This window comes from Microcaecilia unicolor, chromosome 4, assembly GCF_901765095.1.
Source record: "Microcaecilia unicolor chromosome 4, aMicUni1.1, whole genome shotgun sequence".
Lineage (NCBI taxonomy): Eukaryota > Metazoa > Chordata > Amphibia > Gymnophiona > Siphonopidae > Microcaecilia > Microcaecilia unicolor.
Window position 1 is genome coordinate 271,147,046 of NC_044034.1, and position 22,169 is coordinate 271,169,214.

Below are 22,169 nucleotides of genomic sequence, written 5' to 3' on the forward strand. Positions count from 1 at the left end.
GCCAGCTCCCGCCTTCTGATGTAACTTCCTGGAGTCCCATGGGGAGGGGGCTGGAGGGAAGGAAGGGAGAGAGGTGCTGGACCCATGGGGAGAGCAGGAGGGAGGGAATGGAGAATGGTGCTAGAGTTCCATGAGGGGCTTGAGGGATGTAGGAGAGGTTCTGGACCCATGGGGTGCTGCTGGAGGGAAAGGAGAGAGGCGCTGGACCTGCAGGGGGAAGGCAGAGAAGGGAAGGGTAGGGTAGGGTAGGGAAAGTGAGATATCAAACCAAGGGACATACTGAGCAAATAGTGGAGAGGCGGAGAGAGGGAGGAAGAAAGACACATTGGTGTGGGGGAGGAAGAGAGGGGAGAAGCGAGACACAGGGAGGTATAAAGAAACAGAGGGGAGATGGTGGGCATGGAGGGGAGCATAGGGACAGGGACACAAAGGGGAGATACTGCATGCTGATGGTATATGGACACAGAGGGTCAATGCCAGACATGGGAGGGGGTATATGGACACAGAGGGAAGATACTAGACATGGGTGAGAACAGGAACACAAAAGGAAGATGCTGGAGCTGGAGGGCACAGGGACACAGAGGAGTGATGCTGGACACAGGGAGGGGATAGGGACATAGAGTGGTGATGATAAATGTGGGGAGATGGACATAGGGGAGATGCTGGACAGGGAAGTATAGGGGACAGAGAGAAGGGAGATGTTGAACACGGGGAAAGACAGGTACACAGAGACGGAAGATGGATGGTGAGCCTGGAGAAAGAAGAAATGACAAATGGGCAGGAGACCCTGGTGAGTTAAGAGAAGACAAAGGGAAACAGAAACTAGAGCCTGGGACCAATATTTATTTATTAGGATTAATTTACCAACCTATATGATTTGAAAAATAAAATGACCAGACAACAAAAGGTAGAAAAAAAATTTATTTTCTATTTTGTGATTATAATATGTATCCTGCCAGAGCTGGTGTTAGACATGGCTGGGGCCCAGGGCAAAAATTTGGGAGAGGACCCCAAAGCCCACTACCAGGCCATATCTTCTTCAGCTTCCAGCAGGCTTAGGGCTCTCTTCTGGCCAGGGGGCAGTTGTCCTAGTCGCACTCCCCTAACACCATCCCTGGCATGTGTGAAATTTATGTTCTACATGGTATAGGAGGAAATGCATATCTTTCTATTTCTTTGGTGTAGCTTCTTGGGATTTTGGTTTAATTTATGTTTATCATTTTTGGTCAGCTATTATGTATTTGGCATTTGTGCTCCGTATGTGTGTGACCAAGGTATTCTGTTAGCATGAACTATGTAGCATTTTGTAGTAATTTGGCTTGTTCAGTTTTCCCAATAGTGGAGGGGATATTTGTGAGAGGGGAGGGGACACGGTTTTTTTTGTTCTGTATTGTCTGTACAGAATATTGTTTCTTTTTATACTTGAATAAAATTATTTAAATATAAAATCCTAATTGTCCAAGGCTTGTGCAGATGGGATCAGACAGAGCTCATGGGGACGAGGCGAGGACAGGGACAGAGCTCATGGGGACGGGGACAAACTTTGACCCCCCACGTCATTCTCTAATGCAGAGGCCATGTTTGAACTACTGCAGATTAATTTAATAGTATGGATTGATGATATACTCTTTTAGTATTACTATTCTGTGTGTTTTATTACTCTGATTTTTATTACATTTACATATTTTGTTACGCTTTTATTTTTGGTGAAGCTCCCTTGATGTGTTTATTCTTGAGTTTATTTATAGATGTTAGTTTTATTATTGGTTGTGTTGCTACTTTTGTTTATATATATATATATAATTATTATTTGATATTTTTTGTTGTTCATTGGTTTGATTACAATTTGTGGAGAAGTGGGCTAAAATAATTGCATACATCAGGATGCTCAATGTTGGTTCTCAAGGTCCGCAACCGAGTTGGGTTTTCAGGATTTCCACAATGAATATGAATGAGATCTGTTTGCATACAATGGAGGCAGTGCATGCAAATAGATCTTATGCATAATATTCATTGGAGAAAACCAACTGAGTTGCAGACCTTGAAGACATATATTGAGCACCCCAGGCATACATAAGAAACTGTTCCACATGCATTTCTTTTCAGCAATTAGCCTTATGGCTTGTGATTTTGTCACATATTCCTTTTTATTTCAAATCTGCGGCTTTTGCCTTGTCGACTGACGTGGCACCCTTTGTTGAAGTCCGTGCGTTGGGCCTTGGCATCTCTCCGGAGGAGATTTGGATTACATTCTTTTTGCTCTCACTATTTGCCGTTAGTAGGCAATGAGGAGTTTCCTCCGGGTATAGCGCTCCATGTTTTCCAGCGTTGGGTGACAGGGGGTTTGGATACTTTGGAGCAGGTACTGGTTCAGGATGACCCTGTATTATTGTCTTTTGATGATCTAAAACACTCTTTTGGACTCTCTCCCAACGATTGGTATGCTTATATGCAGCTTTCTCATTATGTCCACCCCCTTCTTCAGAAATATCCAAAAGACTTAGAGTCCCTTTTCATGAGCATTGACCTCTCTCCGCAGTTAGAAAGGGTCTTATGGGACGTTATTATGAAGGTTACCAAAAAATACTAGCCCCTGAATTATAGCAAAGGATTGTTCAACTGTGGATAACAGATTTATGGATCCTACTCTTCCTATCAGCTACTTCAGTTTGATGCAGGGGTCCCAGTTGGCAGAAAGTGTCTCTCTGCAGGAACTGCATTTTAAATTCTTATTATGGATGTATATCCACCCAGCCAGAGCCAGAAAGACGGGTCTCCCGTCTGATGGGCCCTGTCTCAAATGTGGAGCACAGTCAGCATCATACAAACATTGTATCTGGGAGTGTCCATGGAGTCATCATTTTTGGACTACAGTCTGGTCTACCCTTGCAACTCTTTATCACAGCAATTGGACAGCTACTTCTAAACATTGTTTATTGGATGATGTTACTGACATAGCAGAGGGCACTCAAATTTCTGGATTATTCCTCTGTAAGGCTTCATTGGTGAGGAAGCGTTGTATTCTTTTGCAATAGATTTATGAGGAACCACCGACCTTTCCTCAGTGGCGTAATCAGCTCTGTGAGCTGCTACGTATGGAGCTCTTGTCAGTAGACTCAGAGAGTAAAAAACAAAAAGAGTTTCCTTTGTCTTTGGTCCCCATACATTAATACTCTAGCCCCTCGATGATTTTAAATACCTTAACCCTATAATCACTGTATGTGCCATGATTGTTCTATCAGCAGTGCATCTGTTTCTATGGCTTGGCCATAGGGGAATGGGGTGTGGGGGGGGGGGGGAGCTTGTTCTGCATGGGGGATAATAATTTGTACTTTTTAAAATCTTATTTGTTTATGCGTCTGTTTCAATCGTAATAACATATAATTCAGTTGTTTCAAGCCTGCTTCCATCTCATTTACATTAGTATTCGACAGAAACTTATTCTATGTACTTGGTGTTATAGCAGCACTACTTTACCTGGCAAGCCTTGTGGCCCTGAGAGTCCCATATCACCAGGGACTCCAGATCGATTAGAAGATCCAGGGGGTCCAGGAATACCACTGAGCCCAGTTCTTCCAACTGTGCCTTGTTTACCTTTAGGCAAAAACCAACACAAAAAAGTAGATATTAAAAGTAGCATGGGTTCAACCTTATATGTTTATATGTTTGTACACTGTTTTATGTGCTTATTTTAAATATCAATTTTCTGGATGTTTTGATGAAAACTACGTATGTACTCTGCCAAGGCCAAGCTAATTCGGATTCATGGAATAAAAGTGTTTAAAATAAATAAATACATAGATGCATAAACAAACATCATCCTTTCCATTTCTTTTAGAAATGCGCCAATTTCCCCCCTCCCCCCCCCCCCGCATCAATCACAACCTTCAAAAAGTGGAAAGTGTTTTGCCCAAAGGACTTACATGAATACACAATTTGGTAGAGCTTGATCCATCAATTTCAAAGTTATAAGCAGGGGACACACATACAAACCACATGCATTTCTTATTGGAAAACTGCCAACTCTGATCCCTTCTACAGCCACCCTTAAATCACCCCAACATTAAAACATAAGGTTTGCTGGAGCTAGGTGTAGCCATTCCAAAGTTATTGGGAAAGACACATATATAGAACCACAAACTGCAATTCATACTGACCCTCAGTAAGATCTCATAATCCAAGAATAAACTACAATTGTTATTGTTACACCAGCTCATGTATTCCTCCTATACCTATAAAGTTCAAGGACAAACTCCATAAAAACAAGAACCAGACCAATTTGTCTGGGAATTACAAAAATAATTGACCTCTCTCCGCAGTTAGAAAGGGTCTTATGGGGCGTTATTATGAAGGTTAATTAGACAGCAGATAATCCAACTTTACAGAACAAAAAAGCTTTTAAATTCTTTCTAAACCTAAGATAATGAGAACATGATCTTAAACAGAAAGGGAGTTGATTCCACAAATTGGCTAGTTGGTATTGAATAGAGGAAGAAAGGTATCTAGTCTAATTAAGTCTTCTAAACATAGGATATATTACAAGGCTCCACCACAATACAAGTCCTGTATCGTGGTGGAGCCTTGTAATAAAGTCACTAGATCTAACGTAAGTGACCATGTGCCCTGTCAGCATTCTGAAAGTGGTAACACCCAGTTTGAATTGAATTGAAATAGTGAAGTTTAGAATAGAAAGGCTGGAGTGATTCAAATTTAGATATGCCAAAAATCAACCTTACTGCTGAATTCTGGACTAATTGCAAAGAATGGATTAATGATTTAGAGCAGATAGCTAAAGAAAGGTTGCAATAGTCTAATCTGGATAGAATTAATGATTGCACCAGAATCCTAAAAATCTCAGAACTGAAATATTTTCTAATAGCTTTGAGTTTTCACAGAACAATAAAAGACTGTTTAATAGTTGATTGTACATGATCATGCATAGATTGTGAACTAGTACTCTCAAAATTTTAGAACGAAGATTCAAAGAAAAAGAGTTCCCTTCAAGGGATATCATTTCAGTATAGCGTCGATCTGTTTTGGGACCGTGCCATAAAAAAAACCCCAAGATACATTTTGACATGAGCAGATTTTGATTTTGTACCCCTAACCATGGGTAAATCTTGCAGAATGAGACATGCAAACAGGGATATGTTTTTGGCCAGGAGTAGAAGGCAATAAGGTTTATATTGATCAACATTTTACAGGCTGAATCCCAAACTTTTAAATATGTCATTCATGTTTGCCATCCAGTGCAAATATTAAATAGCTCATGTAAGGACCAGAGTCTGACTGGTTCAGGGAGATGATATTCTCTTCTGAAAAATGTGTTAATTCAATGGTAACAGCTATGAACACGATGGCCCCTTTTTACTAAGCTGTGCTGTGGGTGTGCATTTTTAGCATGCACTACAAATTAATGCGCACTAATGCTAGAGAAACCCATATATTCCTATGGGTGTCTTTAGTGTTTGCACATGCTAAAAACGCTAGCATACCTTAGTAAAAACGCTAGCACCCAATATAAGAACATAAGAGTAGCCATACTGGGTCAGACCAATGGTCCATCTAGCCCAGTACCCTGTTTTCCAAAAAGTGGCCAAACCAGGTCACAAGTACCTGGCAAAAACCCAATTAGCAGCAACATTCTATGCTACCAATCCTGGGGCAAGAAGTTGCTTTTCTCATCGCTTTCTCAATATCAGACTATGGACTTTTCCTCCAGAAATTTGTCCAAACCTTTTTTAAACCCAGATACGCTAATCGCTGTTACCACATCCTCTGGGAAAGAGTTCCAGAGCTTAACTATTCATTGAGTGAAAAAATATTTCCTCCTATTTCTTTTAAAAGTATTTCCATGTAACTTCCTTGAGTGTCCCCTAGTCTTTGTACTTTTGGAACGAGTAAAAAATCGATTTACTTCTACTCGTTCTACACCACTCAGGATTTTGTAGACCTCAATCATATCTCCCCTCATCCTGTCTCTTTTCCAAGCTGAAGAGCCCTAACCTCTTTAGTCTTTCCTCATGCGAGAAGAGTTCCATCCCCTTTATCATTTTGGTCGCTCTTCTTTGAACCTTTTCTAATTCCTCTATATCTTTTTTGAGATATGGTGACCAGAACTCAGTGCTCAAGGTGGATGCAACACAGGGGTGTGCTGGTAAATTTTTCACAACAGGCTCTTTCTCCGGACGTAGCCAGCTCTGCAGTTGGAAGGGCCAGGGGTGGCCGGGGGGTGGGGAAGCAACACTTGCCTCTCTCTCCTCCCTCCCTTTGTGCGGGCACGCTAGGTATACCTTTGCTGGCAGCCAATAAATGGACTGCCACCACTCCCAACATCTTGCTCTAAGCAGCATGCTTGAACTTCTCTCACATGCTCGAGAAGTTCCAGGCTGCTGCCCAGAGCCGGAAACAAGAAGCGGGGAGCAGCAGTAGTCTATTTACTTGGCTGGCAGGGCTCAGCATCCCCACCAGCAAAGTAAAAGATAATTCAGCAGGGGGCCCAAGCCCACATTTTGGGAGCCAGTTGTTAAAGTAGCAATGGAGGGCCCTACTTTAACAACCGGCTCCCAAAATTCTTAAAAACTTAACAACCGGCTCTTGCGAGCCTGTGAGAGCCTGCTCCAGCACACCACTGATGCAACATGGAGCAATAAAAAAGCATTACAGTATTTTCGGTATTATTCACCATCTGGTGCTACCGCTGGCCCAACGCAGGTGCCAGTGGTGGTTCCACCCCCAGCATACAGCAGTTCTGGTGCTAGTGGAAACATTCAAAAAAATATTTTCACAGGTGCTAACCCGGCGGTAATCAGGCAGTACCGAGTGCTACCCGGTTACCGTTGGAAAAGTACGGGAGCCCTTACCGCCACTTCAGTGGGTGGCGGTAAGTGCTCCCTTCCCGCATGGCCATGCAGTAAGTGTAATCTTACCGCATGGTCATTTCTTTTTTCGTTGTTTTACCTGCTGCGGTATAAAGGGCCTCAGCGAGTGGCAAAAATGCCCCCTGCCACTAGCGGGGGGCACTTTTTACCGCAACTTATTAAAAGGGCCCCTCAGAAAGGACTTATACCATCTTTGTTCTCTTTAATGTTTGCTTCTTGGTGGGGAGGAGGTAATGAATCAGAAAAAAGCGCTACAGAATGACTTCCTGCTGTCTTCAGTGGGAATCTGCTGAGAGCAAAGATGCAGATTCTCCTTTCAGCATCATATTCCTTTAAGAAAAGGAAATTAAACATAATCTTTAAAAGAACTCTTTTAAGTTGAATAACTCTCTCCTATACTCTGATATTTCCACAGTAAAAAAGCAACAAATTTCCTAGTCCAGTAGCATGTGTGCTATTCCACACCATGACCCATACTTCATTCGCCTTTTCTGTGCCCACCTTCCTTCTAGGAGCTGCAGGACAAACCCATCAGATAGTATGCTGGGCTACGTTCCTGACCAGAGTGGTCAACCCTATTGATCAGCACCATATCATCACAAATTGTTAAAAAAACTATCATTATGGACAACAAATGCTGCATTTCCTAACTAACCTGGATCTCCTCTGGTTCCCTTTGGACCTGGAGTACCAGGGAATCCAGGCACGGTACTGTGATCTCCGACATCACCCCTGTGGCCTGGGCTGCCAGGAAAACCTTGTGTTCCAAATACATCTGCACCTGTTTTGGAGAGAAAACACTCAGGTAGTTGCTAGTGCAGCAGGGTATGTCATTGTCTTACTGATAAAACAACATAGGGTTAGATTGTAAAAGATCGGCGCCAAAAACCCCACCTCTCTTAAGCAGTATTCTATAAGCCGCGCCTAAAGTTTGGTGTGGTTTATGGAATAACACGTACCGGAGAGGTCGTGCGTAAATTTAGGCACCAGACGAAAAAACGGGAAATGAGGGAGGGCTGGACAAACCACAGGAAGCAGCAGCACTCGCACACCTATTCACTGAAATATCAGGTGTGAACTGTCGCACTTTTTTCTATAGTGCATCAGTCATACATGCACGGTCTTTTTAAAGACCACCTCACTATTCCTATTTAGCTGCATAATCCCATTCTCATTTCCGCACCATCAGACTCCTGAGGCAGGCAATTTGTATGCCGAAACACGGTGCCTTGTTGAGTCTTGACATTTGTTTTTATAGAATAAATTTTATTTGTTGGACCTGTGGATTGTCCAGCCCTCCCTCGTTTCCCACTTCTTGGGTTTTTGCAAATTTTGTGGGACTTTTTGTGTTCGGTTACCGCTTGGTTCCTGAATTTAGGCACTGCCATTTGCAGCAATGAAAATGTGGTGCAAATGCCCGCACCTAAATTAATGCGCATTAGTCCCAATTAAATCTAATTAGTGCCAATAATTGCTTATTAAAAAGCCATTTATTGTCACTAATTGGCTTATTATTCTAAATTGCGTGCGCAAATCAGGGCCGTGCCTAAATTTGCGTACACAATTTTTGATGACTTTTATAGAATCAGGGGGATAGTGTGTATGTCCACCAATTCTACCTTGCAAATTTGGGCATGTAGCTTTTAAAATAAGGTCAGTTGTGTGCATGTTAAGTCCAATTAGCTGCTAATTAAGAACATAAAGAATAGCCAAACTGGGTCAGAGCAATGGTTCACTCAGCCCAGTATCCTGCTTCCAACAGTGGCCAATCCAGGTCACAAGTACATGGCAGAAACCCAAATATTAGCAACATTCCATGCTACCAGTCCAGGGGCAAGCAGTGGCTTCCCCCATGTCCATCTCAAATAACACACTATGGACTTTTCCTCCAAGAACTTGTCCAAACTGCATTAATGCACCTGCCAGCCACTGAGCTAGCGTAAGTGCTTGCACCTAAAGTTAGGTGTGTAAATGAAGACTTACACTAGTATTCTATAATGGCAGTTCCATCCACGACTGCTGTTATAGAATTTGCACTTAGGGGCCCTTTTACTAAATGGCGGTAAGCCCACTGCAGGCTTACTGCGTGCCAAACAGGAACTACCGCTGGGATACCACAGCAGCCCGGCAGTAGTTCCTACCCTCAGCATGTGCCATTTCCAGCGCTACAAAAATATTTTTTATTTTTGTAGCACTACTGTTTACCCGGCGGTAATTGGGCAGGTTAGCGCAGGAGCCCTTACTGCCACCTCAATGGGTGGCGGTAAGTGCTCCCCCCCTGAAATTAAAAAGACTGACCTGCTGCGGTAAAGGGGACCTCAGCACTCATCAAAAATATATGCTGACACTAGCGCAGGCCCTTTTTACCGCAGCTTAGTAAAAGGGCCCCTTAGCGTGAATCATCTCAACACTTAACTTTAGGTGATCTGTGGTGAACTACACCCATGGTGTATAAACTGCTTTGTCTTACCTTGTGGTTAGAAAGATGGTATATCAAGAAACAAAACTAAACTAGAACATTCGCCATACCTGCTAATCCTGAATATCCTTTAATGCCTGGTGAACCATCAAATCCGCTACTCCCTCTGAATCCCGGAAAACCTGCCATACGTAGAGAAAGTAAAGTGTTTGAGTGGAATAATTACAACAGCAGAGCTGACAGACGTACGACTGCTCAGCGCACCCCCTTGATCAGAGTAGGGAAGGCGGGGAGGATGTGCCTGGAAGAGATGGGGGGGGGGGGGTGCTCCGCCCGGGGTGGTAGCCGAGGTAGGTACACCACTGCCCATCAGTGCGGGCCAAACAGCTGATTTGAACTATGAACCACATGGGTAGGAGAGGCAGAATGGACAAGAGTGAATTGGAGACACACTGGGGCCACCATGCCACTAGCTGCACTCTCTTACTGTTAGCTGGAACTGGGTAGCTACAGGGGGGAGGGGTACATCTACAAACACTGCCCCTGGGTGTCGGAGACCCTTGCTGTGTACTGAGAATCAGTAAGAACAGCAACTAAACAGAAAAAAACCAACACATAATAAAAAGGTCAGGCAATAAGATAAATACTTTTCTTTATGCTTTGAATCCCTAAAATAGGCCAGTGCCATCCAAAGGCCTTACAACAGATTGTAGCCTTTAAGGTATGACTGTTGAATATCAGAACAGATTTTAAGTTAGTGATCATGCCTGTATGTTTCAATATTTTTATTGGTGCTACAACAAAGTTGAACAAACAATAAACACCCAAGGCCAGAATAGCAAACATCACTGTCTGATGAAATAAGTATGAACAAGACAATTGTACCATCAACCACATGCTATCCATTTTCTCCCCATCCTACCTCACCCCCAACCCTTCCCAACCCTCACTATCATCTACAGTGCAGCTAGATGGTTAAGAAAGTTACAGAGCATATCATGAGGAACCCATAGGAATGAAATACCATCCCCCTAGCTGTGCTCCCCGTTCCCAACCTTGACCCGATCAGCCATATACTTCAGTCCTTCCCCCTCTTCCTCCTCCCAACACACCCCTCCCCACTTTCACATCCCATCCTAAATCTGTAGTCTCCTTCCTCCCCCCTCCTCTTCCCTCCTGCACCTTCCCCCCCCAGTCTACCTAAATAGCCAAGTGTGACTCCCCAAACCCTATCACCAGAAAGGACCCTACCCAGTGGTGTGCTGGAGCCGGCTCGCAAGATCCGGTTGTTAAATTTTGCCCGGACTTGCGAGCCAGTTGTTGGAAAGGGCGAGCCGGCTCTCCCTCCCTCCTCCCTCCGGATCCAGTCCCTCACCAATCCTACCTTGACCATCAAATTCTTCGGGGCTGGCAGTGTTGCCTCCCCCACTGCCTGTTTGCGCTTTAAAAATGGCCGCCGAGGCTTCCAGAGGCGGCCTCGCGAGACTTCTGTAAGTCTCGGGGGCCATTTTGAAGTGTGATCGGGCAGCAGAGGAGAGTCAGCGATGGCAGCGGGCAGGCAACACTGCCTGCCCCGAAGAATTTGATGGCCAAGGTAGGGTCGGTGAGGGACCGGATCCGGAGGGAGGGAGGGAGGGAGGGAGGGAGGGAGGAAGCAGGAGAATTTGCGGAACAAGTCGGGAGGGGGTGGCAGGGGAGAGAAGGGAGCTGCTGGTGCATACAGGGCAGGGGAGAGGAGAGGAGGGTCACTGCTGGACATGGGTGGATCATGGCAGGAGAGGGTCACTGCTGGACATGGGTGGATGGAGGGCAGGGGAGAGGAGGGTCTCTGGGTATGGGTGCATGGAGGGTCTCTGGGTATGGGTGCATGGAGGGCAGGGCAGGGGAGAGGAGGGTCACTGCTGGACATGGGTGGATGGAGGGCAGGGGAGAGAAGGGTCGCTGGACATGGGTGCATGCAGGGCAGGGGAGAGGAGGGTCACTGCTGGACATGGGTGGATGGAGGGCAGGGGAAAGGAGGGTCACTGGGTATGGGTGCATGCAGGGGAGAGGAGGGTCGCTGGATATGGGTGCATGCAGGGCAGGGGGAGAGAAGGGTCGCTGGACATGGGTGCATGGAGGGCAGGGGGAGAGGAGGGGAGAGAGAAGAAATGCTGGACATGGATGGAGGGGAGGGAAGAGTGAGGAAGGAGGAGATAAGGGAAAAGGAAGAGAGGAGAAAAACTGCACATGGATGAATAGGCAGAAGTTGAGGACCAGAAATGAAGAAGAAAGGAGGAAAGGAAAGAAATAAATGGAAAGGAAGCCCTGGAAACGGAGTTAAGAGGCCAGATAGCAGCAGAATCGGATACTGGGCCAGCATGATCAGAAAAACAGTCACCAGACAACAAAGGTAGAAATTTTTTTTTTTATTTTCATTATAGTGTTTGGAATATGTTCACTTTGAGAATCAGGTGCTCAACATTAAAAGTTTATATTTATTTACTTATTTATGGCATTTTATCCCACATTAAACATGAATTAGATTGGAACCTGGGATCATTTAATTTTCTTTTTCCTGGAGAGAGTAATGCATTGCCCCCCCCCCCCCCCGGCTATAGCCAGCTCTGCAATTTTGGGGGCCGCAGAGGTGGATGGGGGGCGCAGAGGTGGACGGGGGGGGGGGGGGGGGGGCGCCGAGGTGGACCGGGGAGAGAACCTGTTGTTAAAAATTTACCAGCATACCACTGATCCTACCAGACAGGCCACCAGATCCTAGTGTTATAGATTATTTACAAGGAGGCTGCGGCCCTGTGGACTCAGAATTTGCAAATAAGGGTCCCAGAGCTTCAAAGTGATCATGCCTGTAAACAAAGAAAATTGCCATATATACTTGCCTATAGGTTGTCTCCACGTATAGGTTGCATCCCTATTTTCCCCCTAAGTTTCTATGTCCATGTAATACTAATACTAATAGTAACACTATGCTTTTTTTATTTTTAGAAGTCTTTATTGAACAATGGAATACAGAACAAAGAGAAAAATACGTTCAATTCAACTCAGCTCATATCAATACAAGCTACAATAAATGTTTCACCAATGACAGTCTTGAAAAGATAATGAAATTCTGTGTCCACTTAAATTTGTATCAAATTTCACTTCAACACATTTTTGATTTTATTATTAGAACTACCTATTCCTTCGTCCCTACTGACCCCTCCCCTTAAGCCTATCTACTAACCGTAACACTATGCTTCTATCCCACACATGCCAGTTAGTTCAATGCGGTTTACAAATAAAAAAAATTAAGAAAAACCCAGACATACCTGGGGGGAAAAAACAATACATATACAAAACTTAATGCTATTCAGTCATTTCTTAAAAAACAAAATTTTCTAAACAACCAAGACTTCAGGTGTTTTCGAAAACATAAATAATCAGTAATAATTCGAAGATTCTTTGGAAGATCATTCCACATCTTTGCAGCCTGATAAATCCATTTATATCTCACTCCTTTAGAAATGACTCATCTACAGGTTGCCCCATCTATGGACTGGTCCAACATTTCCCTTTCCTTCCCTTCCCTACCCACCCAAGCTGGTTCCAGCATATCCCCTTCCCCTCCCTATCTTCTTAGGGGGTCCACCAGTCCTGCTGGCAGCAGCTGCAAGCATAGTGCCCCCCTCCCTTCCCTATACCCCTGCTTTCCTTGTTCTCAGAGCTCCAAAGCAGTTTCAGTGCCAGGGCAGAGACTTCCTGTACAGGAAGGCCTTGCCCTTGTAATCTAATAGGTAAATGATACGATCAAAACTAAGTATCTTTTTCAGATAGTTAGAACTTTGACTGAGGCGCATCCTCTGATAAGGTCCCTGATGCCTGCCAGCTAGCAGACTATTTTCAAAACCAAATTGAATCTAGATTCACTTAAAAAAAATTTTTTTTTGCTTATTGATGTGAGAAAAGTAGGAAATAGGATAGGCTGATATTGGTCAGGTCTTGCTCCTTCAGAGTGGACTGAAGTAAATGTTTTATTTAAAAAGTATTCTAACTCCAATTGCTCACTTGATTCTTGTCTACCCTTTATCATAAAATCAGCACCCATGATCTTTAAAACATCTCTTATGCTATGGTTACAATCATTACTCTTCCAGGGTAATTTTCTAAGTCACATGGGTAAGATTATTACTCCAATACTGAAGAATACCAAGGTATCTCCTCTAATAACTTCTAACTATAGACCAGTGGCATCGATTCCATTGTTTGTTAAACTAATGGAAGGTTTATTATCAAAACAGCTTTCTAAGTATTTGGAGACACATGATATATTGCATACATCTCAACTGGGTTTCCATTCTAACTTTAGTACAGAAACAGTGGTAGGTTCTTTATTAGACAATCTCAGGTCAATGGTTAATGAAGGACAGAAGGCACTTGTTTTGCAGTTCGATTTCTCTTGTGCATTTGATTTGGTAGATCAAGACATTCTGCCTTGGTATTCTTGATACTAGAAGTATTACAGGAAAGGTTTTAAATTGGTTTCTTCTATTTTTATCATCTAGGATTTACCAAGTAAAAATAAACAATGTTCTTTCAGTAGGATGGAAGAATCCATGTGGGATACCACAGGGTTCTCCACTTTCTCCTATATTATTTAATATCTTAATGCATTCCTTAGGCTTCCGATTAGAAGGTTTAGATTGTACTACTCCCTATAAAGGATTCTCTGGATTCCTCACATACAAAAATGCCTTCTGTTTATAGAAACTTGGATGTCAAATCATGCGTTAAAATTAAATAAGGATAAAATCAAATTTTTGTTTGTGGGTGGGCAATCAGTCTATTCGTATCCCAGGTCGGTCTGTATGAATAACACAGAGTACCATTTATTTTCTACAATTAGGATTTTGGGAATCCTTTTTGATAAAACATTATCTTTAGAACCTCAAATCAATATGCTGATTAAGAAAATATTAATGTGTAAATTATGATGTACTTGTAAATATTTTGATGTCGACCATTTCAGATTACATGTACAAGTACTTTTACTGTCTCTGGTGGTCTACCGTAATCTAGTTTATTTAGCATGCCCCAAAAATTTGTTGAAGAAACTACAAACCATACAAAATATGTCTGTAATGTTAATTTTATCTTTGCCCAAAACTGCGAGTATTACTCCTTACTATCAAAAATTGTATTGGTTATCTATGGAGGGGAGAATCATTTTTAAATGTCTTTGTATCCTCCATAAAGCTTTACATAGTACTTTTTTTTTTTACCATATATTCTCTTTTGCTTTGTTAAAGCTACTATGGATTGTAGAAGCTACAATAATTCTAAAAATCACTAATATTATTCCTCACTTCTCTTGCCTACCAAGCAGCCGAAATCTGGGAAGATTTACCAAAAGATCTACAATGTACCTTCAACTGTTATATCTTCTGCAAACCTGTGAAAACTTTATTTACTAAGTTGATTTTATAATTATTATATATATTGCATTTCTCTTAGTATTGTAATTCCTGGAGGTTTTCCAGTTATTTAGAACTATATTAGTGTTAGCGGAACATAAATTTGTTATGTCACACCCTCTGCCCAACAGGAAGTGCATCACGGGAGCTCCAGTGATACACTTCCTGTTGGACAGAGGGTGTGAACTGGCAGTGCACCTGAGCATAGGCCTGAACATGGAAGCCTTGAACTGATACTAAAACTGCTCTAGAGTGCCAGGAATAGGTATGAAGGAAAGCAACAGTATAGAATTCAAGCTTACCACCCTGTATTGTTGCCACCCCTCTCGGCTGGACTGTAGTGATGTGCTCCCAGATACCTGATGTTTGTAGTCGTGGCAAATATCCAGGGAACACCCACTCACAGCCGAAGGAGTGTAACAAATAAACTAACCTCGTCCTTTACTCTCAAAGAATAAAGGAGGAAAAGAATCTAAATTTAGGATTTGTTCCTAAAATGGAAGAACCACACCTTCAGATATGCAAATTATCTTTTTCTTTATTGGATACAAATGCAAGCAAATTTTCATTCAAATAAGCTCAAATTCACAATTAATGTGTGGCTTAATAGAACTGCAATAACATATTCAACATTCAAATGTAGTTTTACATGTATACCCTTAACTTTTTCTGTTTCTTTCAACAAAATCACCTAAAAAGGCAGAAAAGAACTTTTTCAGATAAATATTTAAATTGTCTTTTATCAAAATCAGATATTTGTTTCTATTTTCTTTCCTTGCTATTGATGTCAGAATTTAAGTCTTTATGGGTATTATGGATGTTTGTGCAAGGATCTCACTTGAACCCAGAACACTTAAGCATGTCAGGAAAACATGGATTTTTTATATTTGATGTTGTTCTGTTCTTTAGTTTTCCCTTAAAATGTTGTAAACCAAAAAAAAACTTATATCTCCTTCAACACCCTTTGCATACGTCACTTAGCTGTGTTTTAATTGATTTAGGTGAGCTTGTTCCAGCTTGCTCCTGTCCATTTACCCCAGCTTGTTCCTGACCGCTTGCTCCAGCTGCTACCCGCCTGCCTGTTAACACATCGAGTAACCTGCCTGCCTGCTCGCGAGCCTCTCAGCCATTGACTTACCTACCTGCCTGCTAGCTTGTCAGCCATTGACTTACCTACCCTCCTGCCTGTTAACACATCGAGTAACCTGCCTGCCTGCTCGCGAGCCTCTCAGCCATTGACTTACCTACCTGCCTGCTAGCTTGTCAGCCATTGACTTACCTACCCTCCTGCCTGTTAACACATCGAGTAACCTGCCTGCCTGCTCGCGAGCCTCTCAGCCATTGACTTACCTACCTGCCTGCTAGCTTGTCAGCCATTGACTTACCTACCCTCCTGCCTGTTAACACATCGAGTAACCTGCCTGCCTGCTCGCGAGCCTCTCAGCCATTGACTTACCTACCTGCCTGCTAGCTTGTCAGCCATTGACTTACCTACTTGCCAGTCCAAAACCCAGCTTTCCAGCTCTATCTATCTACTTAACTCCTCAGTCACCTCAGTCACTACATAGTCGCCTGTTAACACCAGTTAACTGCTTATCACCTCAGTCACTACATAGTCACCTGTCACACCTCAGTCACTACTAATGGCCCCCGTCCACGTTCTCTTCCTTGCCCTATCCCTTCCTAATCTTCTTTCCCCCCCACTCCCACTGTCTACCACTAGAACTTGCTGCCCTCCCGCCCTGCCCGCCACGGCAATACCCTATTCACCCTTATCCCCCACCACCTCACCATCCCTCCTGTCTCCCGCCTCCTTCCTAGCTCAACCTTCAACACTTCCTTCCTGCCATTAACCCATCCCCATTCCTCCTTAGTACACCTTGTCTTTGTCGCCGTCGCCGCCCGACCTCCCCCATCCTCCTCCGCATTCTCCTGCTCCTCCTCCTGCTATCCGCGGGAGACATTAACCCTAATCCAGGTCCCCCTCGCCTGTCCCCGTCCTATCCATGCAAACAATTCTGAGATGTCTCCAATCTCGTCTCTATTCCCCTCCTCCCCCCCTCTTCCCTCCCCTTCTCATGTGCCCTGTGGAATGCCCACTCAGTCTGTAACAAACTGCCCTTCACCCACGATCTCTTCATCTCTCGCTCCCTTCAACTGCTCGCCCTAACCGAAACCTGGATCTCCCCGAAAGACTCGGCCTCAGTCGCGGCCCTCTGCCATGGAGGTTATCTCATCTCCCACGCTCCCTGCCCAGTTGGCTGCGGTGGAGGCGTTGGGCTACTACTCTCGCCCTCCTGTAGTTTCCAACCCCTCCCCCTACCGCAGTCTCACTGCTTCCCATCCTTTGAAGCCCACTCCATCCGGCTATTCTACCCGCTGCCACTCAGAGTCGCAGTCATCTACCGCCCCCCTGAAAAATCCTTCTCTTCCTTCCTCACCGACTTTGATGCGTGGCTCTCTGTCTTTCTTGAACCCTCATCTCCGTCCCTCATTCTCGGAGACTTTAACATTCACGTTGATGACCCATCCGACCCTAACGCTTCTAAGTTCCTCACCCTAACATCCTCCTTCAACCTCCAGCTGTGCTCCACCACCCCCACTCACCGTGACGGCCATTGTCTTGACCTAGTCCTCTCCTCCTCCGGCTCATCCTCCAATTTCCACGCTTCTGCTCTTCCTCTCTCCGATCATCACCTGATCACATTCACAGTTCTTCACCCCCCTCTGCCCCGTCCAACTTTAACCACCACCTCCAGGAATCTCCAGGCTATTGACCCCCGCACTCTATCCTCTAGTATCTCTAATCTCCTCCCCTCCATCATGTCCTCCGAGACTGTAGACAAAGCGGTCTCCGCTTACAATGCCGCTCTCTCCTCTGCTTTGGACACCCTCGCTCCATCCACCTCCCATCCCACAAAGCGTACTAGTCCCCAGCCTTGGCTGACCCCTTGCATCCGCTACCTTCGCTCCTGCACCCGATCCGCTGAACGCATCTGGAGGAAATCTCGTATCCATTCAGACTTCCTTCACTACAAATTCATGCTATCCTCCTTCCATTCCTCCCTATTCCTTGCAAAACAGGACTATTACACCCAACTGACCAATTCTCTCAGCTCCAACCCTCGTAGTCTCTTCACCACCCTTAACTCCCTCCTCAAAGTGCCCCCCGCTCCCACTCCCCCTTCACTCTCTCCTCAATCATTGGCTGACTACTTCCGCGACAAGGTACAAAAGATCAACCTTGAGTTCACTACCAAGCCACCTCCTCTTCAGCCTGTAGCCCCATCCAACAACCAACCAACCATGGCCTCTTTCTCCTCCTTTCCTGAGATCACCGAGGATGAAACCTCCCGCCTTCTTTCCTCCTCGAAATGCACCACCTGTTCCTCCGATCCCATCCCCACCAACCTACTTAACACCATCTCCCATACTGTCACCACCTCCATCTGTCGCATCCTTAACCTTTCTCTCTTCCACTGCAACTGTCCCTGACACCTTCAAGCACGCCGTAGTCACACCTCTCCTAAAAAAACCATCACTTGACCCTACCTGCCCCTCCAACTACCGCCCCATCTCCCTCCTCCCCTTCCTCTCCAAAATACTTGAACACGCCGTTCACAGTCGCTGCCTTGATTTTCTCTCCTCTCATGCCATCCTAGATCCACTTCAATCCGGCTTTCGCCCTCTACACTCGACAGAAACAGCACTCTCTAAAGTCTGCAACGACCTGCGCCTCGCCAAATCCAGAGGCCACTATTCCATCCTCATCCTCCTCGAACTATCCGCTGCGTTTGACACCTCTTTTGGGTTCCAAGGCTCTGTCCTCTCCTGGATCTCCTCCTATCTCTCCCACAGCACCTTCAGAGTACACTCTCATGGATCTTCCTCCACTCCCATCCCACTATGTTGGAGTTCCCCAGGGATCTGTCCTTGGACCCCTTCTCTTCTCAATCTACACCTCCTCCCTAGGCTCACTGATCTCATCTCATGGTTTTCAGTACCATCTTTATGCTGATGACACCCAGCTATATCTCTCCACACCAGACATCACCGCGGAGATCCAGGCCAAGGTATCGGCCTGCTTATCCGACATTGCTGCCTGGATGTCCAACCGCCACCTGAAGCTGAACATGTCCAAAACCGAGCTCCTCGTCTTTCCACCTAAACCCACCTCTCCTCTTCCTCCACTCTCCATCTCAGTTGATAACACCCTCATCCTCCCCGTCCCATCTGCCAGCAACCTTGGAGTCATCTTCGACTCCTCCCTCTCCTTCTCTGCGCATATCCAACAGACTGCCAAGACCTGTCGCTTCTTCCTCTTCAACATCAGCAAAATTCGCCCTTTCCTATCTGAGCACACCACAGGAACTCTCGTCCACACTCTTATTACCTCTCGCCTTGACTACTGCAACTTACTCCTCACCGGCCTCCCACTTAGCCATCTATCCCCCTTTCAATCCGTTCAGAACGCTGCCGCACGTCTTATATTCCGCCAGAACCGATATACTCACATCACCCCTCTCCTCAAGTCACTTCACTGGCTTCCGATCAGATACCGCATACAATTCAAGATTCTCCTCCTTACCTACAAATGCACCCAGTCTGCGGCTCCTCACTACCTCTCTACCCTCATCTCCCCCTATGTTCCCGCCCGTAACCTCCGCTCACAGGACAAATCCCTCTTTTCAGTTCCCTTCTCCACCACTGCCAACTCCAGGCTCCGCTCATTCTGCCTTGCCTCACACTTTGCCTGGAACAATCTTCCTCAACCCCTACGCCAAGCCCCCTCCCTTCCCATTTTCAAATGTCTGCTTAAAACTCACCTCTTCAATGCTGCTTTCGGCACCTAACCTTTCGTGAAATATAGTATTCCCTATCAGACCGACTCTACACTTGTCTTTAGATTGTACACCTGTCTTTTAGATTGTAAGCTCCTTGAGCAGGGACTGTCCTTCCATGTTAAATTGTACAGCGCTGCTTAACCCTAGTAGCGCTTTAGAAATGTTAAGTAGTAGTAGTAGTCTTTCTTGCGTTGGAGCTCAGCTGGAAATCCGGCAGAGGATAATTCACCGATCTCTTCTCCCTAAACCTCACTTATAAAGAAAACAACTTGGTGCAAAACCTTAAAACTCCCTGTTTGTCCAGGAACTGGTGACAATTAATTAGTTCTCAATACTGTGGCCAAACTTTCTAATTGAAATAAAATAAGTTAAAGGTTTTCTCACTACAAAACCTATTTCTCACTGTTAATTCCCTATTATAAACTGTTGCAGAAGAATACTTTTGCACTGCCTTCAGATCTCACACAGTAACCCATTCCATATTCAAATGGTGATACAACATTCCATCTCACAGACTTCCCATGAAAACATAACATTTCCCTGTACAGCTATCAGATCAATCTGGAAAATACAGCATACTCATATAAAAACAGTGCTGGATTTTCTTTAATCTGCAGTCTGATTCCAAACCCTATACTGAACTCAGAACTCTCACAAACAACACACCTTCCCCACAGACACAGCTTAATGGCTTTTTTTTTTTTTAAATCCAATTCACCTCTCAGTCCTTCCCCTGTGTCACACTTTAAATCCTTACACACTGTTAGGCTTTCTCATGTAGTACAATTCCCACCACAAATCAAAGCCTCTCTCACCCTAAAATGGTAAATCACTTATCTCTGGAAATTCAGTGCTATACTGGAACATTCACACTCACCTCAGCTCACTTTCAATATCAAAGTACACTTTTTCAATGTCCCTGATTTCACTTTAAACTCATAAAATATACTTTACTTTTCTTAGATTTCACACACCAAGAAAACGTTTTATTCTTCCTCACTCTCCATGTTCACAGCCCTGGTCAGGGTTGCCATATAAAAAAAAAAATTCCCGCACAAAACCGCTCAAAACCCGCCCAAAAAACGCACACACCCCACCCCTTCCGTCATCACCCCGCCCCTTCCGTCATCACCCCACCCCGCCCCTTCTGTCATCACCCCCGCCCCCGCCGTCATCAGCCCCACCCCTTCCGTCATCACCCCCGCCCCCGCCATCATCAGCCCCGCCCAACATCAGCCCCGCCCAACACATCACAAACCCCGCCTCTGTCGCCATTAGCCCCACCCCCCCGCCGGCCGAAAAACCGCCCAAAACCCGCACCGAAAAAAGAAAAACCAGCCCAAAAAACCGCAACCCGCCGCGGGCAAAAGTTTCCCACGGCGGGTTGCGGAAAACCACCCAATTGGGCGGGAAAACCCTGGCAACCCTGGCCCTGGTCTCTCTGCTCACTGCAGTCTCCCTAGCAACTCACCCCCCCCAGAGGAACACCTGACATCACTCAACCAATCAGCTTGTCAGCTAAAGACTGTTTTTTTTTCCCTCTGATCTGTTTTAGAATCTCCCTCCCCCATAGAAGTAAATGCAAAACTTCCTATACAGAGAATCATTCTCCAGGTCAATTTTAACCTGACATAAAACAGCAAGAAACATTTTATAGTACAATCCACACCTAATCCTGGTTTATTCCTTGAAAAATAAAACCATATTTAAGAAACACCTCACACTTTCTCCTAACTCCATTAATAATTCCCAAACTAACTTTAAACCTTTTCCAGCCAGCAGCATCCACCAAAACCCTGGAACAGCCCCCCCCCCCCCCCAGAGCCCCAGGAAAAAACATTTAATATATGTTACCATATATTACAGTATCTCGGTGCCTATCTTTAGGTGCCATTTACTGAATCTATCCCTACATTTGTAGCTGCTGCTGGTAGGGCCAGGGGAATTGCTGGGGGAAATAGGGAAGGGGATGCAGAAAATGGCATGGGAGGGTTGGGAAGGCTGGTAGACTTGTTTATAGGATCTCCCCCGACTTCTGACCTTGCAAATGGTCAAAAGGTTTGTGACCTAGGGTAAGTTCTCAATAAAGCAATTGTAGGGCAGCAGGACTACGTATGTAACAAAATATTTGTTCAACTAACTTTAGGAGTTAGCTGAACAAATCCTTCATGGTTGATATTCTCACCCAATACAGTAGATAACATTATGTGCTGGTAAATCATTCAGTGTATAAAATTTACCTGCATAAAAAGGATGGGGATGGAGGTGATCCTGGGGTGTGATAAAATGTTATGCTCTCAGCACTGGCTGGATAAAGCATAAGTGTGGTAAGGCTAGAAGACGGTTCTAAAGTTAGGTGGATAAAGTCACATTCATAACTTTATCTAGAAATATTTGCCGGTAAAGTTATCCACATGCCGAATATTTGGATAAAGTTACTTTCATAACTTTATCCACCTAACCTTTTCCATTTGTCAGTATACTGAAAGCTGAGCTCAAAGTTGTGTTTTAATTTTGGCTATAATGCATGTATTTTCACTTCAGAGGAGCTCTATTTTAAAAAGATTATGTATTCAGT

At 44.6% G+C, this 22,169-nt stretch overlaps 1 protein-coding gene across 1 annotated transcript in view; it reads right to left on the reverse strand.

Annotated features, from left to right (window-relative positions):
* The window catches only part of COL4A2 (collagen type IV alpha 2 chain), a 440,984-nt gene that overhangs the window by 34,794 nt on the left and 384,021 nt on the right, over nt 1–22,169 (reverse strand). The window contains exons 39-41 of the mRNA XM_030201563.1: nt 9,411–9,482; nt 7,537–7,662; nt 3,478–3,594 (exon numbers count right to left, since the gene is read on the reverse strand). Of these exons, the coding sequence (XP_030057423.1) occupies nt 3,478–3,594; nt 7,537–7,662; nt 9,411–9,482 (315 nt within the window). The remainder of the gene's footprint in view (nt 1–3,477; nt 3,595–7,536; nt 7,663–9,410; nt 9,483–22,169) is intronic.